General features: G+C 43.1%; 1 protein-coding gene across 2 annotated transcripts in view; it reads left to right on the top strand.

The window, feature by feature from the left end:
- Positions 1–20,335, top strand: part of LOC110492274 (semaphorin-3F) — a 49,946-nt gene extending 29,611 nt beyond the window's left edge. The window contains exons 3-18 of one of the 2 annotated variants that reach the window (XM_021566456.3): positions 9,000–9,160; positions 9,936–9,998; positions 10,129–10,248; positions 10,321–10,414; positions 10,525–10,644; positions 10,836–10,981; positions 11,736–11,850; positions 12,275–12,344; positions 12,527–12,671; positions 13,148–13,370; positions 13,674–13,762; positions 13,902–13,943; positions 14,054–14,211; positions 14,379–14,446; positions 14,682–14,812; positions 14,934–20,335. In XM_021566456.3, coding sequence (XP_021422131.1) covers positions 9,000–9,160; positions 9,936–9,998; positions 10,129–10,248; positions 10,321–10,414; positions 10,525–10,644; positions 10,836–10,981; positions 11,736–11,850; positions 12,275–12,344; positions 12,527–12,671; positions 13,148–13,370; positions 13,674–13,762; positions 13,902–13,943; positions 14,054–14,211; positions 14,379–14,446; positions 14,682–14,812; positions 14,934–15,356 — 2,168 coding nt within the window. In that variant the 3' untranslated portion in view covers positions 15,357–20,335. Of the gene's footprint in view, positions 1–8,999; positions 9,161–9,935; positions 9,999–10,128; positions 10,415–10,524; positions 10,645–10,835; positions 10,982–11,735; positions 11,851–12,274; positions 12,345–12,526; positions 12,672–13,147; positions 13,371–13,673; positions 13,763–13,901; positions 13,944–14,053; positions 14,212–14,378; positions 14,447–14,681; positions 14,813–14,933 lie in introns of both variants that reach the window. The other variant, XM_021566454.3, reaches the window with a different exon arrangement.
- The last annotated feature ends 3,752 nt before the right edge of the window (positions 20,336–24,087 follow it).

Raw genomic sequence — 24,087 nt, 5'->3', positions numbered from 1 at the left:
GTTCCTATGGTCAGTCCAAACGACAAAAGGAACGGTCGCCCCCTCCAACCACTGTCGCCATTCGCCTAGGGCTAACCGGATGGCGAGCAGTTCGCGGTTTCCCACATCATAGTTACGTTCCGACGGGGACAGGCGATGAGAAAAATACGCGCATGGGTGGACCTTGTCGTCAGAGAGGGAGCGCTGAGAAAGAATGGCTCCCACGCCCACCTCTGACGCGTCAACCTCGACAACGAACTGTCTAGAGACGTCAGGTGTAACAAGGATAGGAGCGGATGTAAAACGATTCTTGAGGAGATCAAAAGCTCCCTGGGCGGAAACGGACCACTTAAAGCACGTCTTGACAGAAGTAAGGGCTGTGAGAGGAGCTGCCACCTGACCGAAATTACGGATGAAACGACGATAGAAGTTTGCGAAGCCGAGAAAGCGCTGCAGCTCGACGCGTGACTTAGGGGCGGGCCAATCAATGACAGCTTGGACCTTAGCGGGATCCATCTTAATGCCTTCAGCGGAAATAACAGAACCGAGAAATGTGACGGAGGAGGCATGAAAAGTGCACTTCTCAGCCTTCACAAAAAGACAATTCTCTAAAAGGCGCTGGAGGACACGTCGAACGTGCTGAAGATGAATCTGGAGTGACGGTGAAAAAATCAGGATATCGTCAAGGTAAACGAAAACAAAGATGTTCAGCATGTCTCTCAGGACATCATTGACTAATGCCTGAAAGACAGCTGGAGCGTTAGCGAGGCCGAAAGGAAGAACCCGGTATTCAAAGTGCCCTAACGGAGTGTTAAACGCCGTCTTCCACTCGTCCCCCTCCCTGATGCGCACGAGATGGTAAGCGTTACGAAGGTCCAACTTAGTGAAAAACCTGGCTCCCTGCAGGATCTCGAAGGCTGAAGACATAAGAGGAAGCGGATAACGATTCTTAACTGTTATGTCATTCAGCCCTCGATAATCTATGCAGGGGCGCAGGGACCCGTCCTTCTTCTTAACAAAAAAGAACCCCGCTCCGGCGGGAGAGGAGGAGGGGACTATGGTACCGGCGTCAAGAGCTACAGACAAATAATCTTCGAGAGCCTTACGTTCGGGAGCCGACAGAGAGTATAGTCTACCCCGGGGGGGAGTGGTTCCCGGAAGGAGATCAATACTACAATCATACGACCGGTGTGGAGGAAGAGAGGTGGCCCTGGACCGACTGAACACCGTGCGCAGATCGTGATATTCCTCCGGCACCCCTGTCAAATCACCAGGCTCCTCCTGTGAAGAAGAGACAGAGGAAACAGGAGGGATAGCAGACATTAAACATTTCACATGACAAGAGACGTTCCAGGAGAGGATAGAATTACTAGACCAATTAATGGAAGGATTATGACAAACTAGCCAGGGATGGCCCAAAACAACAGGTGTAAAAGGTGAACGAAAAATTAAAAAAGAAATGGTTTCGCTATGATTACCAGAAACAGTGAGGGTTAAAGGTAGCGTCTCACGCTGAATCCTGGGGAGAGGACTACCATCCAGGGCGAACAAGGCCGTGGACTCCCTTAACTGTCTGAGAGGAATGTCATGTTCCCGAGCCCAGGTCTCGTCCATAAAACAGCCCTCCGCCCCAGAGTCTATTAAGGCACTGCAGGAAGCTGACGAACCAGTCCAGCGTAGATGGACCGACAAGGTAGTGCAGGATCTTGAAGGAGAGACAGGAGTAGTAGCGCTCACCAGTAGCCCTCCGCTTACTGATGAGCTCTGGCTTTTACTGGACATGAAGTGACAAAATGACCAGCAGAACCGCAATAGAGACAGAGGCGGTTGGTGATTCTCCGTTCCCTCTCCTTAGTCGAGATGCGGATACCTCCCAGCTGCATAGGCTCAGCTCCCGAGCCGGCAGAGGAAGATGGTAGTGATGCGGAGAGGGGGGCAACGGAGAACGCGAGCTCCTTTCCACGAGCTCGGTGACGAAGATCAACCCGTCGCTCAATGCGAATAGCGAGTTCAATCAAGGAATCCACGCTGGAAGGAACCTCCCGGGAGAGAATCTCATCCTTTACCTCTGCGCGGAGACCCTCCAGAAAACGAGCGAGCAAAGCCGGCTCGTTCCAGCCACTGGAGGCAGCAAGAGTGCGAAACTCAATAGAGTAGTCTGTTATGGATCGATTACCTTGACATAGGGAAGACAGGGCCCTGGAAGCCTCCTCCCCAAAAACAGATCGATCAAAAACCCGTATCATCTCCTCCTTAAAGTCCTGATACTGGTTAGTACACTCAGCCCTTGCCTCCCAGATTGCCGTGCCCCACTCACGAGCCCGTCCAGTAAGGAGAGATATGACGTAGGCGACACGAGCAGTGCTCCTGGCGTAAGTGTTGGGCTGGAGAGAAAACACAATATCACACTGGGTGAGGAACGAGCGGCATTCAGTGGGCTCCCCAGAGTAACACGGCGGGTTATTGATTCTGGGCTCCGGAGATTCGAAAGCCCTGGAAGTGGCCGGTGGATCGAGGCGGAGATGGTGAACCTGTTCTGTGAGGTTGGAGACTTGGGTGGCCAGGGTCTCAACGGCATGTCGAGCAGCAGACAATTCCTGCTCGTGTCTGCCTAGCATCGCCCCCTGGATCTCGACGGCTGAGTGGAGAGGATCCGAAGTCGCTGGGTCCATTCTTGGTCGGATTCTTCTGTCAGGTGCGTGAATGAGGACCCAAAAGCGAATTAACAAACAGAGTTTCTTTAATGATGAACACACGTGGGCTCAGATGGACAGGTAGATTCCGACAGGACAGGACAAGGTTGCAGCAAACACGATGATAGTCTGGTTCAGGCATGAGACACACAAACAAGAATCCGACAAGGACAGGAACAAAAACAGAGAGAGATATAGGGACCTAATCAGAGGGAAAAAGGGAACAGGTGGGAAAAGGGGTGAATGAGGTAGTCAGAGAAGACAAGGAACAGCTGGGGGAAAGAGGGACAGAAACGGTAACCTAGTACGACCAGCAGAGGGAGACAGGGTGAAAGGAAAGGACAGAAACAAGACACAACATGACCATACATGACATGTTCATTCAGTATTGTTGTAATTGTCATCATTACAAATAAATAAATACATTTTAATACATGATTAATCGGTATCGTTTTTTTTTGGTCCTCCAATAATCGGTATCGGTGTTGAAAAATCATAATCGGTCGACCTCTAGATTCTTTGCAGCAATTCGACCATGAAAGCCTGATTCATGCAGTCTCCTCTGAACAGTGGATGTTGAGATGTGTCTGTTACTTGAACTCTGTGAATAATTTATTTGGGCTTATTTATTTGGGCTGCAATCTGAGGTGCAGTTAACTCTAATGAACTTATCCTCTGCAGTTGAGGTAACTCTGAGTTTTCCTTTCCTATGCCGGTCCTCAAGAGAGCCAGTTTCATCGTAGACTCACCCAGAACTGTTAACCGTACTGTTTGATGAGTGACTTGCCCACACGACCTCTAACATAATTACCACACTGATACACTGTATACATACGTCTTGTACTGTGATATAAAATATATCCATTACAACATTGGGAAGTAGGAAGACTGGGGACACATACATTCTGTGGTGTTCATTCAGTGCAAGGCCTGAAATACGACTACTATACCCCAAACACCTAGTGATTCTAATAAAATCTACAGTACACTCTCTTCACCATTCTGATGATGTCATCTGCTATGTTTTACTTCAGTAACACTCCTGGTTTGACTGGGTTTTACACACATTGTTTTGGCAGTGCTTGTTTTCATATGTGTGTGCGAATAAGAGAGAGATGAAAAGACTCAGTCGGGCCCAAAAATCGGATGCAGCAGTAGGTTGAGCAACTCGTCATGGTTAACCTCAGATTTATCATATTTGTTACATCCTACAGTAGGCATACAGATGCAGGATCTTAATTTGATCACCCCCAGGATAACTTTCCTGCATGCAGGACATGTCATACTTGTGTATTTGAGGTTTAAAAAGGGATATGAAGTTTGTAATTTCCACTTTGAAATTACAGACTTGACTTTCCCTTATGAAAAACGTATCAACCCCTTGAAAAATGTCCATTAATTATAATCCACATACTGTAACAATTCACATTTCCTGTTGCTGCAGGATTATTTTCCTGCTGTAGCAAACTGGCTCAAATTAAGATCCTACATCTGTATACCGTTATTATTATTCTCACAATGTAAAGCTGTTGGTTAAAATATTAAATTATTTGTTCCATTATTCGTTTTAGTAACTGTTTCATTTTTGCACTACACTCAGCATGACCTTGTGTCCCTAAAGCATGGCGTGTTTCTGTTTTGAAGTCACAACAACTACTGATATTTTGCTAGTTACAGTACTAGGTAGCTCTGCTCACGGGGGATGGCATTCACTCCATTTTTATTTAAATGTATTTATTCTTTATTTTTTCAGGGTAATCTATTGAGGCCAGGGTCTCATTCTCAAGGGCACCCTGATCACAGTAATACAATGTGAAACAAAACAGCAATCAATACAACAACAAAAATACAGCACAAAATGTAAGGAAAACTGTTACATTCCACAGTTAATGGGTCTTCAATCAACACTATAAATTACCCAAGTGGCACCAGAACATAGAAAATATAATGACTTTTGTACATTTTTCCAACAGTGAGGTACATTAAAACTAAAAGAGGATTTACCTACTTCGGTGGAGACCTGAAGTACCTCAAGAGTTAACCAACCCTTTGAACGGGTTTGGTAACTCATGGTTTTATACTTCAACAACGAAGTTAGTTAAGTCGGAAGCTTGTGTAGTAGAGTTTTGTAAACAAAAAGGGAGCAGTGAAGTGGTCTACGGGACTTTAATGAGGACCAGCCAACCTTTTGATACAGGATGCAGTGATAAGTATTACAACTCTGTGCTAGTACAGTATAAGCGTCAGTGTGGTTGCTCCCCCAGAGAGGATTGACAGGCTTCAGCACCAGTCAACACAATGGCCTCTGCCTGTGAAGCTGCCCACGACACATACTTCACACCTTATTGTTGGTTTGCCATGGGAAGAAGATCATTTGACCGCTAACAGATGGAGGTCGGGAGGTGGAAAGGTTAAAGGTCACTACAAGAAGTGTGATCCAGAATGATCCAGTTTGGAAAGATGGGCTACTGTAGTTCATACGGCATCAATGTGGCTGAAACAGATGTTACTGCGGGTGTAGCCAAATGCTACAGTGCAGTAATATCTAACAATAGACAACAATGCACACAAATGCCCTTAGGATCCTGAAACAAAGTGGCCATCAGTGCTATCTTCCAAGAGAGAGACAACGTTGGATTCTCATTTTAATGATGGAGACGAATGATTAGATTGTGAGATTGTCGCTGCTTTACAAATGGAACATTGCTATGGGAAGTGAAATCATTTATAAGTGACTGTTCCCCGCTATCCTATTACCACAAACCAGCAGAAACTATGTCTCAGACTATATAGCACTCAGTGAATTTCATTTAAGTCGTCAACTCTGCATAACCTTTGCATGATTCTACTCTTAGGTGATGCAGTTGTATAGTAGTGTAGGCATACCCAGCATATTGTAAGTAAGTACATCTCAACATGCCTGTTTTAAGACTAGCCTTCCCTTCCCCAAAGTGTAGAAACAGCCTCAGAGGGTCCATTAGTCCTGACCTTGATGGCCAGCAGGTGTGTCCTTTTTCAAACAGTCAGCCCTCTGTCCCACCCTTGCCCAAAGATATTGGATTTTCGGGATAAACCCACTTGGAATGGGATGAGAGGAGCCCTGAGAATAGAAGCCCGCTGCCCTCCCTGTCCTCCCTACGCACACCGAGCGGCCGGAATCCCAGGCGCTCCACGGAGCGGTGACGGACGGAATTCTACGGATTGTTTACAGATCAGTCACACAGCTGCGAGAGAGACAGACAGACGGCCACACTTCACCACCTAGTTAGAGGGCCAGATAACGGCACCAAACACATTCATATACCCCTCTCTGCTGCCCTCTCTCTTCTCTGATGTGCACACTCACATTGTGTAACGGTTTTCCTCCTCTTCTTACGAGGAGTATGAAGAATCGGACCAAAGCGCAGCGTGGGAAGTGTTCATGTTATTTTTATTTAAACTGAACACAAAACAAAATAACAAGAGAATGAACGAAAACGAAACAGTTCTGTCAGGTGCAGAAACACAAAACAGAAAACAACTACCCTCAACCCATAGTGGGAAAGCAGGCTGCCTAAGTATGGTTCTCAATCAGAGACAACGACAGACAGCTGTCCCTGATTGAGAACCATACCCGGCCAAAAACAAAGAAATACAAAAACATAGAAAAAAAAAATACATAGAACGCCCACCCTCATCATACCCTGGCCTAACCAAAATAGGGAATAAGAATGTGACCAGAAAGTCACATTGTAGGATTTTAAATGAATTTATTTGCTAATTATGGTGGAAAATAAGTATTTGGTCACCTACAAACAAGCAAGATTTCTGTCTCTCACAGACCTGTAACAACTTCTTTAAGAGGCTCCTCTGTCCTCCACTCGTTACCTGTGTTAATGGCACTTGTTTGAACTTGTTATCAGTATAAAAGACACCTGTCCACAACCTTAAACAGTCACACTCCAAACTCCACTATGGCCAAGACCAAAGAGCTGTCAAAGGACACCAGAAACAAAATTGTAGATCTGCACCAGGCTGGGAAGACTGAATCTGCAATAGGTAAGCAGCTTGGTTTGAAGAAATCAACTGTGGGAGCAATTATTAGGAAATGGAAGACATACAAGACCACTGATAATCTCCCTCGATCTGGGGCTCCACGCAAGATCTCACCCCGTGGGGTCAAAATGATCACAAGAACGGTTAGCAAAAATCCTAGAATCACACGGGGGGACGTAGTGAATGGCCTGCAGAGAGCTGGGACCAAAGTAACAAAGCCTACCATCAGTAACACACTACGCCGCCAGGGACTCAAATCCTGCAGTGCCAGACTGGTCCCCCTGCTTAAGCCAGTACATGTCCAGGCCCATCTGAAGTTTGCTAGAGAGCATTTGGATAATCTAGAAGAAGATTGGGAGAATGTCATATGGTCAGATGAAACCAAAATATAACTTTTTGGTAAAAACTCAACTCGTCGTGTTTGGAGGACAAAGAATGCTGAGTTGCATCCAAAGAACACCATACCTATTGTGAAGCATGGGGGTGGAAACATCATGCTTTGGGGCTGTTTTTCTGCAAAGGGACCAGGACGACTGATCCGTGTAAAGGAAAGAATTAATGGGGCCATGTATCGTGAGATTTTGAGTGAAAACCTCCTTCCATCAGCAAGGGCATTGAAGATGAAATGTGGCTGGGTCTTTCAGCATGACAATGATCCCAAACACACCACCCGGGCAACGAAGGAGTGGCTTCGTAAGAAGCATTTCAAGGTCCTGGAGTGGCCTAGCCAGTCTCCAGATCTCAACCCCATAGAAAATCTTTGGAGGGAGTTGAAAGTCCGTGTTGGGCCAAAATACCAGCAACAGTGTGTGAAAACCTTGTGAAGACTTACAGAAAATGTTTGACCTCTGTCATTGCCAACAAAGGGTATATAACAAAGTATTGAGATAAACTTTTGTAGGTGACCAAATACTTATTTTCCACCATAATTTGCAGACCTCTCATCTTTTTAGGTGGGAGAACTTGCACAGTTGGTGGCTGACTAAATACTTTTTTGCCCCACTGTACTCTCGCAAGTGTATGGTCATTCATGAAGATATATCTGCCATATATGCATCTCTAATACAAAAGATACATTGTCATATACCTACGTAAATGTAGACCTAACAGGTTTGTGGTTAACTAATATCCATGTCTTTTGAAAGGGTTACGTTATATTTAAATGTGTTTTAGTACAACTAGGATGTATCTTTCTTAACTCGAAGTAAACATTTTTGTTTTCCAAGCACAAATTAATCCTCTTTTTGTGGAACTTAGTGTGAGCTAAATGAAGGTTCTGCTTCCATGTAGGTTTACAGTGAATACCTTTCGGATAAAAAGGTAAAAAAAGATTCTCTCCATTGAGCATCGTCCAAAGCCTGTTCCCAGAACCTTGGCCGGCGTACGACCGTGACCTTACATCACTATGGCTCAAGCTATTTTCATGTATTTAAAGTTTCGGACGGAGCCCAGACAGGTTAGCAGTTGGAAGGGCAGTAATACCTGGTGAGATCAAAGTGTGTCTGGTATGAGGCTAACGTGAGTCATTTATAGATACTCCCCCCAAGCCTCCATCGCCAAACTAACACCCACTCTCGTATAGTTGGAGGGTGGCATTGTCTTCACGCCCTCATAACCAGAATTTATGTCTAAAGTCAACGAGCTGCTCTCCCTGCACCCCCCTCCTGCAGGTCACATGAATATGAGGATTGAAATTGTCCGTCCAATAGAGAAGTGCCATTATCCTGTGTTGTGTTAGACGGTTGACCATAAAACACATTACTTTGGATTGTGGCGTGGTATCTATCCCCATTGTGGTGGGCCAGTAAATCTGAGCTAGAACCCAAACTAATATAGACAATAAGAGACTTGATAGACACACACACACACACACACACACACACACACACACACACACACACACACACACACACACACACACACACAGAGACAGCTGAACCCATCTTTAATTTCCCCACCTACTTCAGTGCCTTGGCTCACCTCACACTTATAAAGAGGGAGGTGTTTGGCTCCCTCTACTGTTTAATGTGTCATGGTACATTAACATTGTCTGTCCTTGATGCTTCTCAAGCCAAGTCCAAGGTATTTCCTGTCCCCAAATGTATTCAGATCAAAATTAATTATGTCTGTCTGTCCGCCCATCTGTCTGTCTGTCTCTGTCTATCTGTCTGTCTGAATGTTTGTCTGTCTCTGTCTGTCTGCATGTCTGTCGGTCTGTCTCTCTGTATCTCTCTCTCTCTCTGTCTGTCTATGTGTCTGTCTGTTTGCCTCTCTGTCTGTGTGCTGGTCCAGAGCTGTTGGAGACGCGGACGGCACGGCCCTTCTCCTTCTCCTTCAACACCAGTGACTACCGCATCCTGCACATGGACCAGGACCAGGGCCGTCTCTACCTGGGCAGCCGGGAGTACCTGGTGGCCCTGGACATGCACAACATCAACAAGGAGCCCCTCATAGTAAGAGCAAACACTATAATGACTCCTATGATAAATATTCCATAGAGATACATATTATACCTGATTAGATTTTCCTGACCAAGATGGCCGTCCTGTATTCCTGTTTCCAGGATCCATTCTAGTGTTTTATTTACATGTATGTGGTGAATTTTCAAAACTCTTAGTACAAAACTCTTGTAGACTTGTAATACAGCAAGTTTCATATTCAGAACTTTTTCTTGTGCATTAATTTTGCTTGAAGACATCTTTCACAGCACAACCATTGATCCAAAATATAAGTAAACTTTGAAATACCATGACAACATTGATTTTAATCACCAAAACACATAATGATATCTTCTCAATTTAGTTATTGAAATAACCAGTTAATCCAATGGCTAAAAATGCAAGATACATGTTCCAAAATTGCCCTTTGAATGTAATATGCTACAGTACAGTAAATGTACACAGTTTTTCATTAGGCAATACACTTGCACTATCCATTAATATGGACTGAACATCAAATTTCTATCCCATGTGTGATCAAAAAAAATGACAGGCCTCTCTCATCTTTTTAAGTGGGAGAATTTGCACAATTGGTGGCTGACTAAATACTTTTTTGCCCACTATAATTCTGTTGCCATTTGTAGGCCTATGAGTGCAAATAATAGTAATACTTTATGTCTACAGGTATTTATGCCTTTGTGATATCGTATTATAAGGCTTAGAATATGTTATGTCTCCATGTAGAGGCACCAGATCTGAAATGTTGCATTTTGTACTCTTCTTCCTTCAGATTCACTGGCCGGCCACTACCCAGAGGAAAGGAGAGTGTAGAATGACTGGAAAGGGTGGGCAGGTGAGTGCCCTTTACCTCTTGACTTTTAGCTTTGATGTATGAAACGTGCTACACAAATTCAGCTGTTGTTGTTGTATTTATGTAAAGTATGTACAGTGTATTGTAACTCTGTTCCCTCTGTACTAATCAGGGGGAGTGTGCAAACTTTGTGCGTCTGATTGAACCCTGGAATCGCACACACCTATACACCTGTGGCACAGGGGCCTATAAGCCTATCTGCACCTTCATCAACAGAGGATGGAGAGCAGAGGTACGGACACACACATGCGCACAGACACACACACAAACATTCCTACCTCCATATATTGCCCTCTCTGTGCAGGAGTACCTGTTTAGGCTGGTCCCTGGCTATGGGGACTCAGGGAAAGGGAAATGCTCATATGACCCTCGACAGGAGAACGCTGCGGCCCTTATCAGTGAGACCTCTTCTTATCTGTTCATCATTACAGTTCCCACCACAGTCCTCCCTTATGGTACCTATAGCCATTATCATAATCCATTGTGCTGTTTCCTTCCCTGTATACAGATGGGAATCTGTATGCAGGGGTCCACGTTGACTTCATGGGCACGGATCCGGCCATCTTTAGAACCCTGGGGGACAGACCTGCTGTCAGGACGGAGCAATATGACTCCCGCTGGCTGAATGGTGAGTTGGCCCCTCTGACTCACAGGTGACACACTGAGCAACCCATGACTGCTTTTCCCTGAGAAAAAGTCAGCCACACCAGCTGTCTGTGCCTAGGTACATCGCTTATATTTCTCTCTCTCGCTCTCTCTCTCACTCTCTTGCTTACCCTCCTTTCTCAAATGGACTAATCTCCCTCACTTCGTTTCCAGAGCCAGTGTTTGTTAAGATCCAGCAGATTCCTGACAGCTCCGAGAGGAATGATGATAAACTCTACTTCTTCTTCCGGGAGAAGAGTCTGGATGGTGCCGGGGGGGCCAGCCCCAGTGTCCTGGCCAGGGTGGGCCGAGTATGCCTGGTGAGAGACCCCCGTATATCCCCCCTGACCGCACAAAGACACACGCACGCACACAAACACACATCTTGAAAAAACGTTATGAAACAGAAAATACACTGAGTATACCAAACATTAGGAACACCTTCCTAATATTGAGTTGAGTTGCCCTCAGAACAGCCTCAATTTGTCAGGGCATGGACTCTACAAGGTGTGGAAAGTGTTCCATAGGGATGCTGGCCCATGTTGACTCTAATGCTTCCCACAGTTGTGTCAAGTCGGCTGGATGACCTTTGGGTGGTGGACTCATTCTTGAAACACACGTGAAAAGCATGAAAAACCCAGCAGTGTTACAATTCTTGACACAAACCGGTGTGCCTGGCACCAACTACCGTACCCCGTTATTTTGTCTTGCCCATTCACCCTCTGAATGGCACACATACACAATCCATGTCTCAATTTTCAAGGCTTAAACATCCTTCTTTATCCATTCTCCTCCCCTTCGTCTACACTGTAGGGGATCAATAAGGGATCATAAATTTCACCTGGACAGTCTGTCATGGAAAGAGCAGGTGTTCTTAATGTTTTGTACACTCAGTGTAAGTCTTCATATTGAAGTTATGGTAATACCTTCGTTTCAAAGGATCTTCTCCCATTTTGTGCCCACTGAACACACAACCATTGGACCCTAGAATGCCAAATGGTGGTGGTGATGATATTGAGTGATCTTGCAAATGTAAATGTGTAAATGATTCCAAACTTTGTTTCACCTCCCCAGAATGATGATGGGGGTCAGAGGTCACTGGTCAACAAGTGGACGACCTTCCTGAAAGCTCGGCTGGTGTGCTCAGTGATAGGGAGCGATGGTGTGGAGACCTATTTCGACGAGCTGAGTGAGACTGCTTTTCATTGCTACTGTAATGACAGCAGGCTGCAATTCAATCAATTGCAGATAAAGGAAAACCACAATGCTGCTTTACTCTGAATGTTTACAGCCTTTCACCTTGTTTTGACCCTTGTTTATAGAAAAGGCACTCTTACAACTACAATAATAGTGAAGACATTCAAACTATGAAATTACACAAATGGAATCATGTATTAACCAAAATATATTTTATATTTGAAATCTAAAATATATTTTGATTTGTTTAACACTTTTTTTCTTACTACATGATTCCATATGTGTTTTTTTCATAGTTTTGATGTCTTCACTATTATTCTACAATGTAGAAAACAGTTTAAAAAATGAAAAACCTTGAAGGAGGAGGTGTGTCCAAACGTTTGACTGGTACTGTATGTCAACATGCTTCCTTTCAGAGGATGTCTTCATTCAGCCAACACAAGACCTTCGCAATCCTGTCGTGTACGCCGTCTTTTCCACTGCGGGGTAATATATCACTTGAATCATTCCAAAATGTTGCCCACGGCCATACATTCTATGTCTTTTGTTAGTGCTGAACTGAAACCATAGCCTGCCCACCCAGTAGTTCTCCGCGACTTTAAGTTTTAGAACCTTGGGTAGTTTATTTTGACGACTCTCTTCCACCACCTTTCCACCTCTTTCCTTAGTTCTGTGTTTAAGGGCTCAGCCGTGTGTGTCTACTCTATGTCCGACATCCGCAATGTCTTCAATGGCCCTTTCTCACACAAGCACGGACACAACTACCAGTGGACCCCCTACACTGGAAAGATCCCCTACCCTCGCCCTGGAACAGTATGTACACTCAGTCCCAAATACTTCCAGGAAATACTGTATATATTTCCATTGGAATGTAGCATCATGATAATGAGATAACAGATTAATTAATGGTAGATGATTTGACTACTTGACAGTAGCCTAATAAACAAACAAATAAATTATGGATAGTGTTTTTTGAGTACTGTATGTCCTCTATAGCGTCAAAGTTGTTAAATCTAGATCAACAAATAATCTATAGAAAGAATGTGCCAAACTGTCATTGTCTTTGTGTGGTCAAAATCCAATAATTCCCATGATGCAACATACAGCAAGATGTGCTACATGACGGTCGTATTCATTTGTGCACATCGTGGTGTAATGGAAAACGATAGGATGCAGTTCTGATAGACAAGTCCTGATATTCCTTCCCTGTTTCAGACTGTTTTCTTCCATTTGGTGCCTACTGAACATGATCTAGTTCAACCAGAGCTCTCTGTCTTCTTCATCTACAGTGTCCAGGAGGAACGTTTACCCCAGGCCTCCGCTCCACCAAGGAGTTTTCGGATGAGGCTGTGAACTTTGTGAGGGCTCACCCCCTCATGTACCACTCTGTCTACCCCATACACAAGAGGCCTCTGGTGGTGCGAACGGGGGTGGACTACCGCTTCACCTCCATCGTGGTGGACCTGGTGGATGCTGTGGACGGGAGGTATGAGGTGCTCTTCCTGGGCACTGGTGAGTCACGCTGCAAGCCAGGTTCTTCCTCCTTTTTACTGAGGGGGAAAATCAGGGGCCCTATGTATCAAGCATCTCAGAGTAGGAGTGCTGATTTAGGATCAGTTTGCATCTCAGAGTAGGAGTGCTGATTTAGGATCAGTTTGCATCTCATATTATTGCCTTTTAGATCACAATGAATAAGATTACATGGACAGGGGGTGGATCTGATTCTTGATCAGCCTTTATACTCTGAGACGCTTGATACATACGGCCCCAGATTGGGTCAAATCCTAAATTGAGATGTCCCCTCTTTTTTTGTAGATCGTGGGACAGTCCAAAAGGTGATAGTACTTCCTAAAGACACTAGCACAACGGAAGAGCTCACGTTAGAGGAGGTGGAGGTGTTCAGGGTAATGACAATAATTTTACTATTTCATGTGAATCACTGTCTAGTTTGATTGAATATGTGAAGGGAGATGGGACAATCCAAAAGTTTAATTCCGCAATATTATCTTTTCCTGACCCCTTATGTGCTCTTTCTTTTTGCAGAATCCAGCTCCTATTAAGACTATGAAGCTATCATCAAAAAGGGTAGGCTTCATCAATTATAATTTGCTCATCTATGATTACTGCTATTGTTGTTGTTGTTGCTGTTGTTGTTATGCCTCTGATAGCCCATCCTCTCCCATTCTGACACACAGCAACAGCTGTATGTGTCGTCAGAGATGGGGCTTACCCAGGTGTCCCTGCACAGGTGTGGCGTCTATGGGAAGGCCTGTTCAGACTGCTGCCTGGCCAGAGACCCTTACTGTGCCTGGGATGGGGAGACCTGCTCTGCCTTTAGCCCCTCCACCAAGAGGTTAGGCACCTCAGCACCAATTAAGGGGTTACATAACATGCTTGTACTGTATTAGTTTAGATGTTTAAAATAGGATATCATTCCATCCAAACTGAATACTGGGTTTTAGGCATAAGTCAATGTTGTGATAATGTATAGTCATCCACTGTTCCTATTCTTGTTCACAGGCGGAGCAGAAGACAGGATATTAAGCATGGAGACCCCTTGCGGCAGTGCAGAGGGTTCAATGCAAAAGGTATGTGATCACAGCCAAAGTACTGAACATTAGATCTCATATTTCATTTTATAAAGAGTGTGTATCTGAAAGCCTGGGCTGGTGATTTATTTTGATTTTTTAAGGAGTATAATGTCACTGCATACAAAGGTCTCACAACAAAATCTCACAAATGAGTTAACCACTGTAACGGGGTTAAAAGGCCTTTGATTCAGATGTCTACTCCACTGTATTTCTCTGATTATCTCCCCTTCAGTTGAGAAGCGTCTCAGTGAAACAGTGCAGTTTGGGGTGGAGGGGAGTAGCACTTTCCTGGAGTGCCAACCCAGATCTCCACAAGCGACAGTCAAATGGCTCTACCAGAAACCAGATGGCAGGAGGAAAGTGGTACGACAAGGCCTAAGGGATCGTTAAATTCAGATAGCTTTTGTATGATGGCTGTAGATAATGTTGTCTTCTCCCTTTCTCTCACAATGATGTTCTTTATCTTCCTCTCTCCCCCACCCAGCTGAGCCGAGACAGAGAGGTGCTGAAGACTGGTCACGGCATCCTGCTTAAGTCTTTGAGCCATGCCGACGGGGGGCTGTACAACTGCCTGGCCACCGAGAACAACTTCAAGCACACGGTGGCCCGCGTGGCCCTCCGCATCCTGGACCGGGAGATTGTGGAGGCCCTCACCTCCCCGGACGGTCCCCCGGAGGACCAGAACCCCCATCACCACCGACACCCCCACCACCACCCTCCGCCTCCACCACCCCCTCCTCACAACTTGCCCCCGCAGTTCTCCTCCCAGCCGGAGATCCGCCTCATCAACCAGTACTGTCAGTCCTACTGGCAGCAGCTCAACCTCAACCTGCCCACCAAACGCACTAGCAGGAGGCACACTGAGAGCCAGCCAGAGCCAGCCCCGGGAGTCCCTAGCCAGTCCTAAATCCCATCTCCCTCACTCTACTTCACTGGTACCTGGGCCAGGCCCTGTAGGGCCACTGTGGCCCTGCACAATGGTAACGGGCAGACTCACTCATGTTGTTGTGATTTTGTTGTTGTTGTTGTTGTTTATCTCACTCCCATTTAGGGTTAGTCTCCATGAGCCCAATTCTAACTTTAGATCTGTGCACATAGCTCTGTGGTTTCTTGCAAAATTGGTGTTACACACACGGGGTGTTTGGTCACATGAATATTTAGATTAATCTGCAAAACTACCCTATTCCGTCCAAGCTAGTAACCTGGTTAGTAACTAGTAACTAGTTAGAGCCTTGAATGCTGATTGGCTGACATCCGTGGTATATCAGACCGTATACCACAGGTATGACAAAACATTTATTTTTCCTGCTGTAATTATGTTGGTAACCAGTTTATAATAGCAATAAGGTACCTCAGGAGTTTGTCGTATATGGCCAATATACCAAGGCTAAGGGCTGAATCCAGGCCCTCTGCGATGCTTAGTGCCTAAGAACAGCCCTTAGTCGTGGTATATTGGCCATATACCACACCCCCTCATGCCTTATTGTTTAAGTATGTCACATTGTATTGTATCACTCAGTGTAAGAAATTTTAGAAACTGCAGAGGATTTTGTTAGTGTACACAATAGTTGCCTAGCCACCACCATGGTAGTTAGGTGATATAGAGACACTGTATCATATGATTCATTGTAAAATGTGTCACATGTTGTATGGCTGCCTCAACCTCACTTTTTACAATCCATTTGATCCACTGAATCTAGTTGATGAAACATGGGCAATTTAATAGTATTACGTATATTATGTTTCCATTCTAAATATTGTTACAATAGAATCCTGCCAATGTCAAGTCAGAAAGAATAAGGCTCAGTTTTGGGTCGTTCTTGAATTGCGGTGGTATCTGGCCTTGGCATTTTGGCAAAAATAGTTTTTTAATGTTTAAAAAATGGGTTCTATTCTAAATCAACTAATGTGGAAGTTTAATGACTAATTATTTGTACCATTATGATTACATTGTGCCATCAGTAGGAGTAGTGACAGCAATGACTGTCACACCAATGACTGTCACACCAATGACTGTCACCCCAATGACACATTTAAGGTAATAGTGGATTTTCTTAAATGGAGGCCACAAATGTTCAAATCTAAGGTCACAATGTCATTTCCCTTCTTTTAAATTGAGTAACACCAATGACACTTTCCATTTACACATACTAAATGATCAATGGAATCCTCAAATTTGTGACATACTAAAAGGGTGTGATTAGCTAATAACTTTCTTTAATATATTGGGGAGGCCAATAACAATTTGCCGCTCGAGGGATTGCTAAATGTCCTTCTATAACACCAATGACATAAAACTTAGGGTCACGTAATATTTGTAAAAAAATAAAAACAATAAAAACAATTGCCAGGGATGGGCAACGGCAGCTCACTTTCGGAAACATTTTTTTTTTAGCCCTTTTTCTCCCCAATTTCATGGTATCCAATTGTTGTAGTAGCTACTATCTTGTCTCATCGCTACAACTCCCGGGAGAGACGAAGGTTGAAAGTCATGCGTCCTCCGATACACAACCCAACCAAGCCGCACTGCTTCTTAACACAGCGAACATCCAACGCGGAAGCCAGCCGCACCGTGCACCTGGCCACCTTGGTTAGCATACACTGCGCCCAGCCCGCCACAGGAGTCGCTGGTGCGCGACCAAGCCCTCCCGGGAGACGCTAGGCCAATTGTGCGTCGCCCCACGGACCTCCCGGTCCGGCCGGTTACGACAGAGCCTGGGCGCGAACCCAGGGACTCTGATGGCACAGCACACCTTAACCACTGCGCCACCCGAGAGGCCTAACGGCGGCTCACTTTTGTAGGCCCGTGGATCACTTTGGTGGTGGGGGTGTAAGGGATAGGATGGGGTAGGGGGTATTATTATGATCTATTGTTGATTGACAGGACCAATATTCACAGAAAGAGGCTTTCATGAAAAATAGGTAGACCTTTTTGGAAATGAAAAATATTAATATTTCAATTAATAAATTATAATACTGTAGTACAGCAACGTGCTGAGAAAGGCACTTAACCCTAGTTGCTCTGGATAAGAGCATCTGCTTAAATGTGTCACCAAAACATATGTTTTTGATAGCTGGCTAAACTAACTCACCTATCTAAATCTGTAGTAATTATGATCGAATTACTGACTTTGATTTTGTTAGTCACACTCACTCGGATATCATAGGAAATTAGCTGTAAAACTCCAAATGATTATCTCCTCCCCATGGCAAAATGAGTAGAATTGCATGAAATTTGTGGGCCCCTCATGATGAGTTCAGATTTTTGGTGGCCCCCACCCCTATCCAAGATGTCCATCCCTGATCTAAAAATATATGATATACTTTTGTTTACTTTCTAGCATTCAAAGTAATAGATAGATAACCCTAAAACATGTTACTACAACTCTACTTATCACTACTAGGACAATCCAGTTTGCTTTCCCTAAATACTTTAAACAATGCCTAAACATAAAGTCTTGCAGTATAAAGTACTTGCATTATAATTTGTCATTTATAAACAGTTCAATATAAACAAAAGCATGTATGATGTGTAACTATTTGTTTTTTTCAATCGTTTTTCATGGTGGCAAAAGTGATGGACGCAAATGCCACCGCAATTCAAGAATTACCTGTTATGTTTTTCGTCTGCCATTTCTTAAGATTCTGATATAATCTATTTTCAAACATGACATTTCACAGAAAATGTGGAATATCAGACACTCCTGCTTAATTTGACCAAACATTTGTTAGCAGGAAGAAACTGACCAAATTAGTCTTTATTTATTTTTATTGGTTGGACTCCTGGGGTTATGCAATTGTTGTTTTTTAACCCAATACTATACTTACTAAACACAAAACCATTAGTGTCAGCTAAAAAGCTATCCAAGTCTAATGTTTGAGTAAATTGCTTCGACCTTGTGCTTCTTTCTGCTCAGCACTTCAACAGTGTGTTAGGCAGAGACCACATTTTGGACCAAACACTGTTCCATTCTCCAGCCAAGACTATCAAGGGATTTAAAAAGGAACATGTACATAGAGCAAGTTTGGTTTGGAATGACTCATTCAGAAAAAGAGATTCATTAGCTGTTGATAATTGCAGCGAGAAAAGAAAATGGAGACAGTATAGGGGTTTTCCATTGTGTTGCTTCGAAATGGCAGTACATATTCTCTCTTCAGTGGGAGTTACATTACTTTTACAACAGCTTGACATCAGATGAGAAACTGAACCAACAGAAACTGGCCTGGAAGGCTCTTTAAAATGTGACTATGTGACATGGCCACACTGTATTTTTCTTCTCCTCTAGAGATGAGTCATTAGTATACTCACTAGCACTCATCTGGCTCTATCATGTGCTTTTGTTGGATACCACACGTATTCAGTGCATTCATATGGTGTGAATACATGTAAAGGACTTTTAGATCTCACAGATCTATGTCAGGTTTGGACTTTTCATGAATCCACTGCTCTTTCTCTCACCCACGCCATGAAACATATTTATTTTGAGACTGTACATATTCCTGTAAGTTCTGCACTTTGGTGGTGGGGGTGTAAGGGATGGGATGGGGTAGGGGGTATTATTATGATTTATTGTTGATTGACAGGACCAATATTCACAGAAAGAGGCTTTCATCAAAAATAGGTAGACCTTTTTGGAAATGAAAAATATTAATAAATATGAATCAATAAAATATTAATAAATTATTATGGATAGGAAGCCATAATACTGTAGTACAGCAACGTGCTGACAGATTACTCAACTCTGAAGCCAAAGAATCCTCTATTTGAATGAAAACGTGTTCTATTTAAAGGTCCAATGGAGCCATTTTTATATCAATATCAAATCCTTTCTGGGTAACAATTAAGTACCTTACTGTGATTGTTTTCAATTAAAATTGTAAAAAATAAACAAAAATAGCTTCTTAGCAAAGAGCAATATTTCAAGCAATAATTTAGCTTGGATTGTCCGGGAGTTGTGGGGCCTAATTGGAGGAGCCTAATAGGAGGGATATGTAACCTGAAAACTAGCTGTTATTGGAAGAGAGGTTTACAACTCTTTGTTATTGGTCTAATAACTTATAACACCTGGTAATGTCGCCAGGCAGACCAAAACTCCATCCCACTAAAACAGGCAGAAATTTCAGGTGGTCTTTTCAAACAGCTCTTACACTAAAAGTGCATTATGATAATTTTCACAATTTCACAGTATTATTCCAACCTCATAGTGTGGAAAAATAAATATAAAACACAGAAAATCACATTTTTGACTGCACTGGGCCTTTAACATATTTGTCACTATATTCACGTTCTTTGTGGCTTTACATGGCTTCTTTGTCTTTTCTTAGCTATAGAGTTTGAATCCAGAAATGTCTACCTGTCTCGTTTCTGGAATATTATTTGTAATAAAACAAAAGTCACTCAAACAAAACAATGTAACGCTCGGTACCATATTCCTTCTAGAGTATGTCTGTGACCTGATTCAAGAGTGACATGAGTAAATTAACATTTTTAAAGGGAGTTACGGGTGAATAACAAACCCATTTCATTCAGTAACTATACAATTATTTTGTTCCCAAAACTATTCATTGGTGTCAGCCATCTTGGCCTTTTAGAGAGGCCTTTCCACTCCCTACTGCGTCTAACCAGTCAGCCAATCAGAGTGGCTTATATGCAAGCCACAATGGTTGGCTTCAGCAGGAAATTCCACTGTAGCTTAGTGCAGGTCACAACCCTTCGCAGAAGGAATACTGTGCATTTAGCGGTTCTTTGTCTTGCTGTTTTTTGGGCTTGTGTGTTTGTCATTGAGCTACGTTGACTCTATCTGTGTTTTTTCTTTGTACTTGTAGATGTGTTTGTGTTAGTTTAAATTGATATGGTTGTTTGTAATAAATATTATTTTATTATTATGATATGTGTTAGCTTTGGTATTTCAGTAGAGATTAATGATATAGTGTATCCAGATCGGAGAATGTTTGAATTTAGTCTCCTTCCACTCTCTTCAGTTAGTTTCATGTTTTAATGTCACAGTGACTTGCCTTTCTTGCAAGTTCTAGCCCCAACAATACAGTAATCAATAACAATGTAATACTAACAATAACAAGCTCAAACTAAAACACACAAGATATAAAAAATAAGAAACCAAAGGAACACTATAAAGTAAGTAAGCAGGGTCAGTTCCAGTGCCATATTTACAATGTGCAGGAATACTGGATCGATAGAGGTAGATGTGTATAGGGGTAAGGTGACTAGGAATCAGGATATATGATAAACAGAGTAGCAGCAGTGTGTATGATGATTGTATGTGAGTGTGTGTATAGTCAGCATAAAGGTATGTGCATATAGGGCTGTGGCGGTCGTGACATTTTGTCAGCCGATGATTGTCAAGTAAATAACTGTCGGTCTCACAGTAAATTACCATTAATTAACATAAACACATTTAGCATCTCCTGGCTTCCACACAGAACCTACCAAGCCACTGATGAAGACCTTTGGAACATCTACATTTAAAGAAGTCTAATAAATCCATGTAATAACAATACATCATTACTTATTTTACACAGATTTAAAGGATCATGACCGATCGGGGGAGTCCGCATGGTCCTAAAGCACACCGTTGCATCGTTTTGTATCACATTCCAATGATAAAACTGGGTGGCGACAAAAATGCAATTTCAGAATGTTAGGGGAGGACATGTCCCCCACCGTCCCCAGTGAATGTTGTGCCCCTGTATTTCAGAATAACAGAATAGCGTTGTCCTTATGTAAGGTCCTGATCTGGCTATGCAAAATGGCTGTGGGCTACACAAATTAATTTAGCAGACAAGATTTTCTTAGAATTCCGTGGCATTATTTTATATTATTTTAGAGTATGAAGTATAGAATTGATCAAAGCTTGTACTCCTGGGTGATGCAGTGGTCTAAGACACTGCATTTCAGTGCAAGAGGTGTCACTGCAGTACCTGGTTCAAATCCAGGCTGCATCACATCTGGCTGTGATTGCGAGTCCCATAGGGCGGTGCACAATTGGCCCAGCGTCAACCGGGTTTGGCGGTCATTGTAAATAAGAATTTGTTCTTAACTGGCTTGCCTGGTTAAATAAAGGATATTTTTCTCCAAACAATTTGCGTCTATTCCGTGATGAACGGTTAACAAAGAAATAGGTTGTCCTATATGTGCCAGGTTTCTAGGTAAGACCCAGACAATGTTGAAGTAACAATGTTTATTGTAACAACAGGGGCAGGCAAACGACAGGTCAAGGCAGGCAGGGGTCGATAATCCAGAGTAGTGGGGCCAAGGTACAGGACGATGGTCAGGCTGGCAGGCTCGGAGTCAGGACAGGCAAGGATCAAAACCAGGAGGACGAGAAAAAGAGACTGGGGAAAAACAGGAGCTGAAAAAACACTGGTTGACTTGAACAAATAAGACGAACTGGCCCAGAAAGACAGAAAACACAGGTATAAATACCCAGGGGATAAGTGGGGAAGATGGGCGACACCTGGAGGAGGGTGGAGACAAGCACAAGGACAGGTGAAACAGATCAAGGCATGACAATATGCTTAATTTAGAGTTGTTCATGTAACTTTAGTTGTTCTACAAAGGTTGGGCTATATGTCTTGATGTGTAATACATTGTAAGGCTGCATGATGTGACTAATGATGATTTGAAAAAAGTCGCTTGAAAGGCATGAGCTCTGCTTTTTTTTTTTACGCAAGCTGTACAAACTTCATCAGTCTCTCATTCACAATTTGATAAGCACTTGATAATGCTTCGAATTTCCTGGCGGCATCCCCTTTATGTGGTCGTAATGCACTCTAAGAAATCCATGCCTTTTGCGTGCAGTGGCCATTGTGCCCTTGCCCCTTAGTGCTGCGTTGTGCCCTTCTCACTGAGTGCTGCATGTTCTGAAGCACCTCTCACTCACATGTCTCTCCCTCACGTGATCAGGTCTTTCTCACAGGCTACAATTGAAGACAGACAACATTGGGGACACAAATGTGTGCATCCTTATCCAATTCCGAGGTGCATATTGAAGATATTGGAAGAACTGTCCACATTTACTTTTCGTCAGCCAACAAGGTGAGTAGGCCCAATGAACAGAAAAAGGACTAGCCTATGTCAATATACTATCCCCCTTAGCACAAAAGTTGGCCTATTCTATTCTATACGAGAAATAATTATCCCAAATATAGTCGGGGTCAGTTATAGATAGATAGATAGATCTCAAATGAATGAATAGATAGATCTCAAATTAATACCACTAGCATAAAAAAAAAATGTTTTTACGCAATGTGGCTGACGCAACCGATCAGAACGTTTAGCTTCCTTTTTTTATGCACTATTAGGCTATTTCTTCACATTATAAGTGCAGCAATGCGCACACGGCAAATGTATAAACGCAAATGTTCCATTCGCAGGAAAACACCATTATCAAAAGTGACCGCAAATGCAATTGTTCATGTAATGCTTTTATTATAAAATGTAAAATGTATTATATCCAGGCTGTATCACATCCGGCCGTGATTGGGAGTCCCATAGGGCGGCGCACAATTGGCCCAGCGTCGTCCAGGTTTTACCAGAGTGGGCCGTCATTGTAAATAAGAATTTTTCTTAACTGACTTGCCTAGTTAAATAAAGGTTCAATTAAAAAAAAATGAAATGTGTATTTTTATGGTAAATTATCTTCCCAAACGTAAAACTCACGCGCTGCTTATGTATGCCGGTTAGGCTCTACACCCCTTGTAAAGCGATTTAATGTGCTTAATTTTAAGAAGTTATTTGGCCACTTTAGTTGTGATACAAACCTTAACAAAACATATCGGCCTATGGGCAAGATCAAAAATTGGAGAGAAAAAGGGGGATAGTATGTAGTACTGTGCGCCTCCCATAGTTTGTTCTGGACTTAAGGACTGTGAAGAGACATCTTGTGGCATGTCTTGTGGGGTATGCATGGGTGTCCGAGCTATGCGCCAGTAGTTCAGACAGCTCTGTGCATTCAACATGTCAATCAATACCTCTCATAAATACCAGTAGTGGTGACGTCAATCTCTCCTCCACTTTGAGGCTGTAGGAGCTGCCTGGTTGATAGTGCTGTTAAGAATGTAGCTACTGTTGTATCAATGTGTTTTGACCATGACAGTTTACAATCCAGGGTTACTCCAAGCAGTTTACTCACCTCAACTTGCTCAATTTCCATATTATTTATTACAAAATGTAGTTGAGGTATAGGGTTTGATTTGTCCTAAATACAATGCTTTTAGTTTTTGAAAATAACATATGTAAGGCTAACTTATTCCTTGCCACCCACTCTGAAACTAACTGCAGATTTTTGTTAAGTGTTGCAGTCATTTCAATCGCTGTAGTAAATAACGTGTATAGTGTTGAGTGATCCACATACATAGACACACTGTCTTTACGCAAAAAGATTGAAAAAAGTAAGGGGCCTAGGCAACTGCCCTGGGGAATTCCTGATTCTACCTGGATTATGTTGGAGAGACTTCCATTAAAGAACACCCTCTGTGTTCTGTTAGTGTTACTGTAATTTAATTATGCCAATGTGCTTTCATCAATTGAAAGCCCTTAATCTATTTTATGAGAATTTCTACGATTTCTTGTTTGCATAAAATAGACGCAGACCAGTCTTTCAATAATAGGTAATAGA

The sequence above is a fragment of the Oncorhynchus mykiss genome, chromosome 16 (assembly GCF_057628025.1).
Source record: "Oncorhynchus mykiss isolate SJ-2025 chromosome 16, ASM5762802v1, whole genome shotgun sequence".
Classification (NCBI taxonomy): domain Eukaryota; kingdom Metazoa; phylum Chordata; class Actinopteri; order Salmoniformes; family Salmonidae; genus Oncorhynchus; species Oncorhynchus mykiss.
Note: the sequence above shows the minus strand (reverse complement) of the source record. Positions and strands in the feature narration are given on the sequence as shown.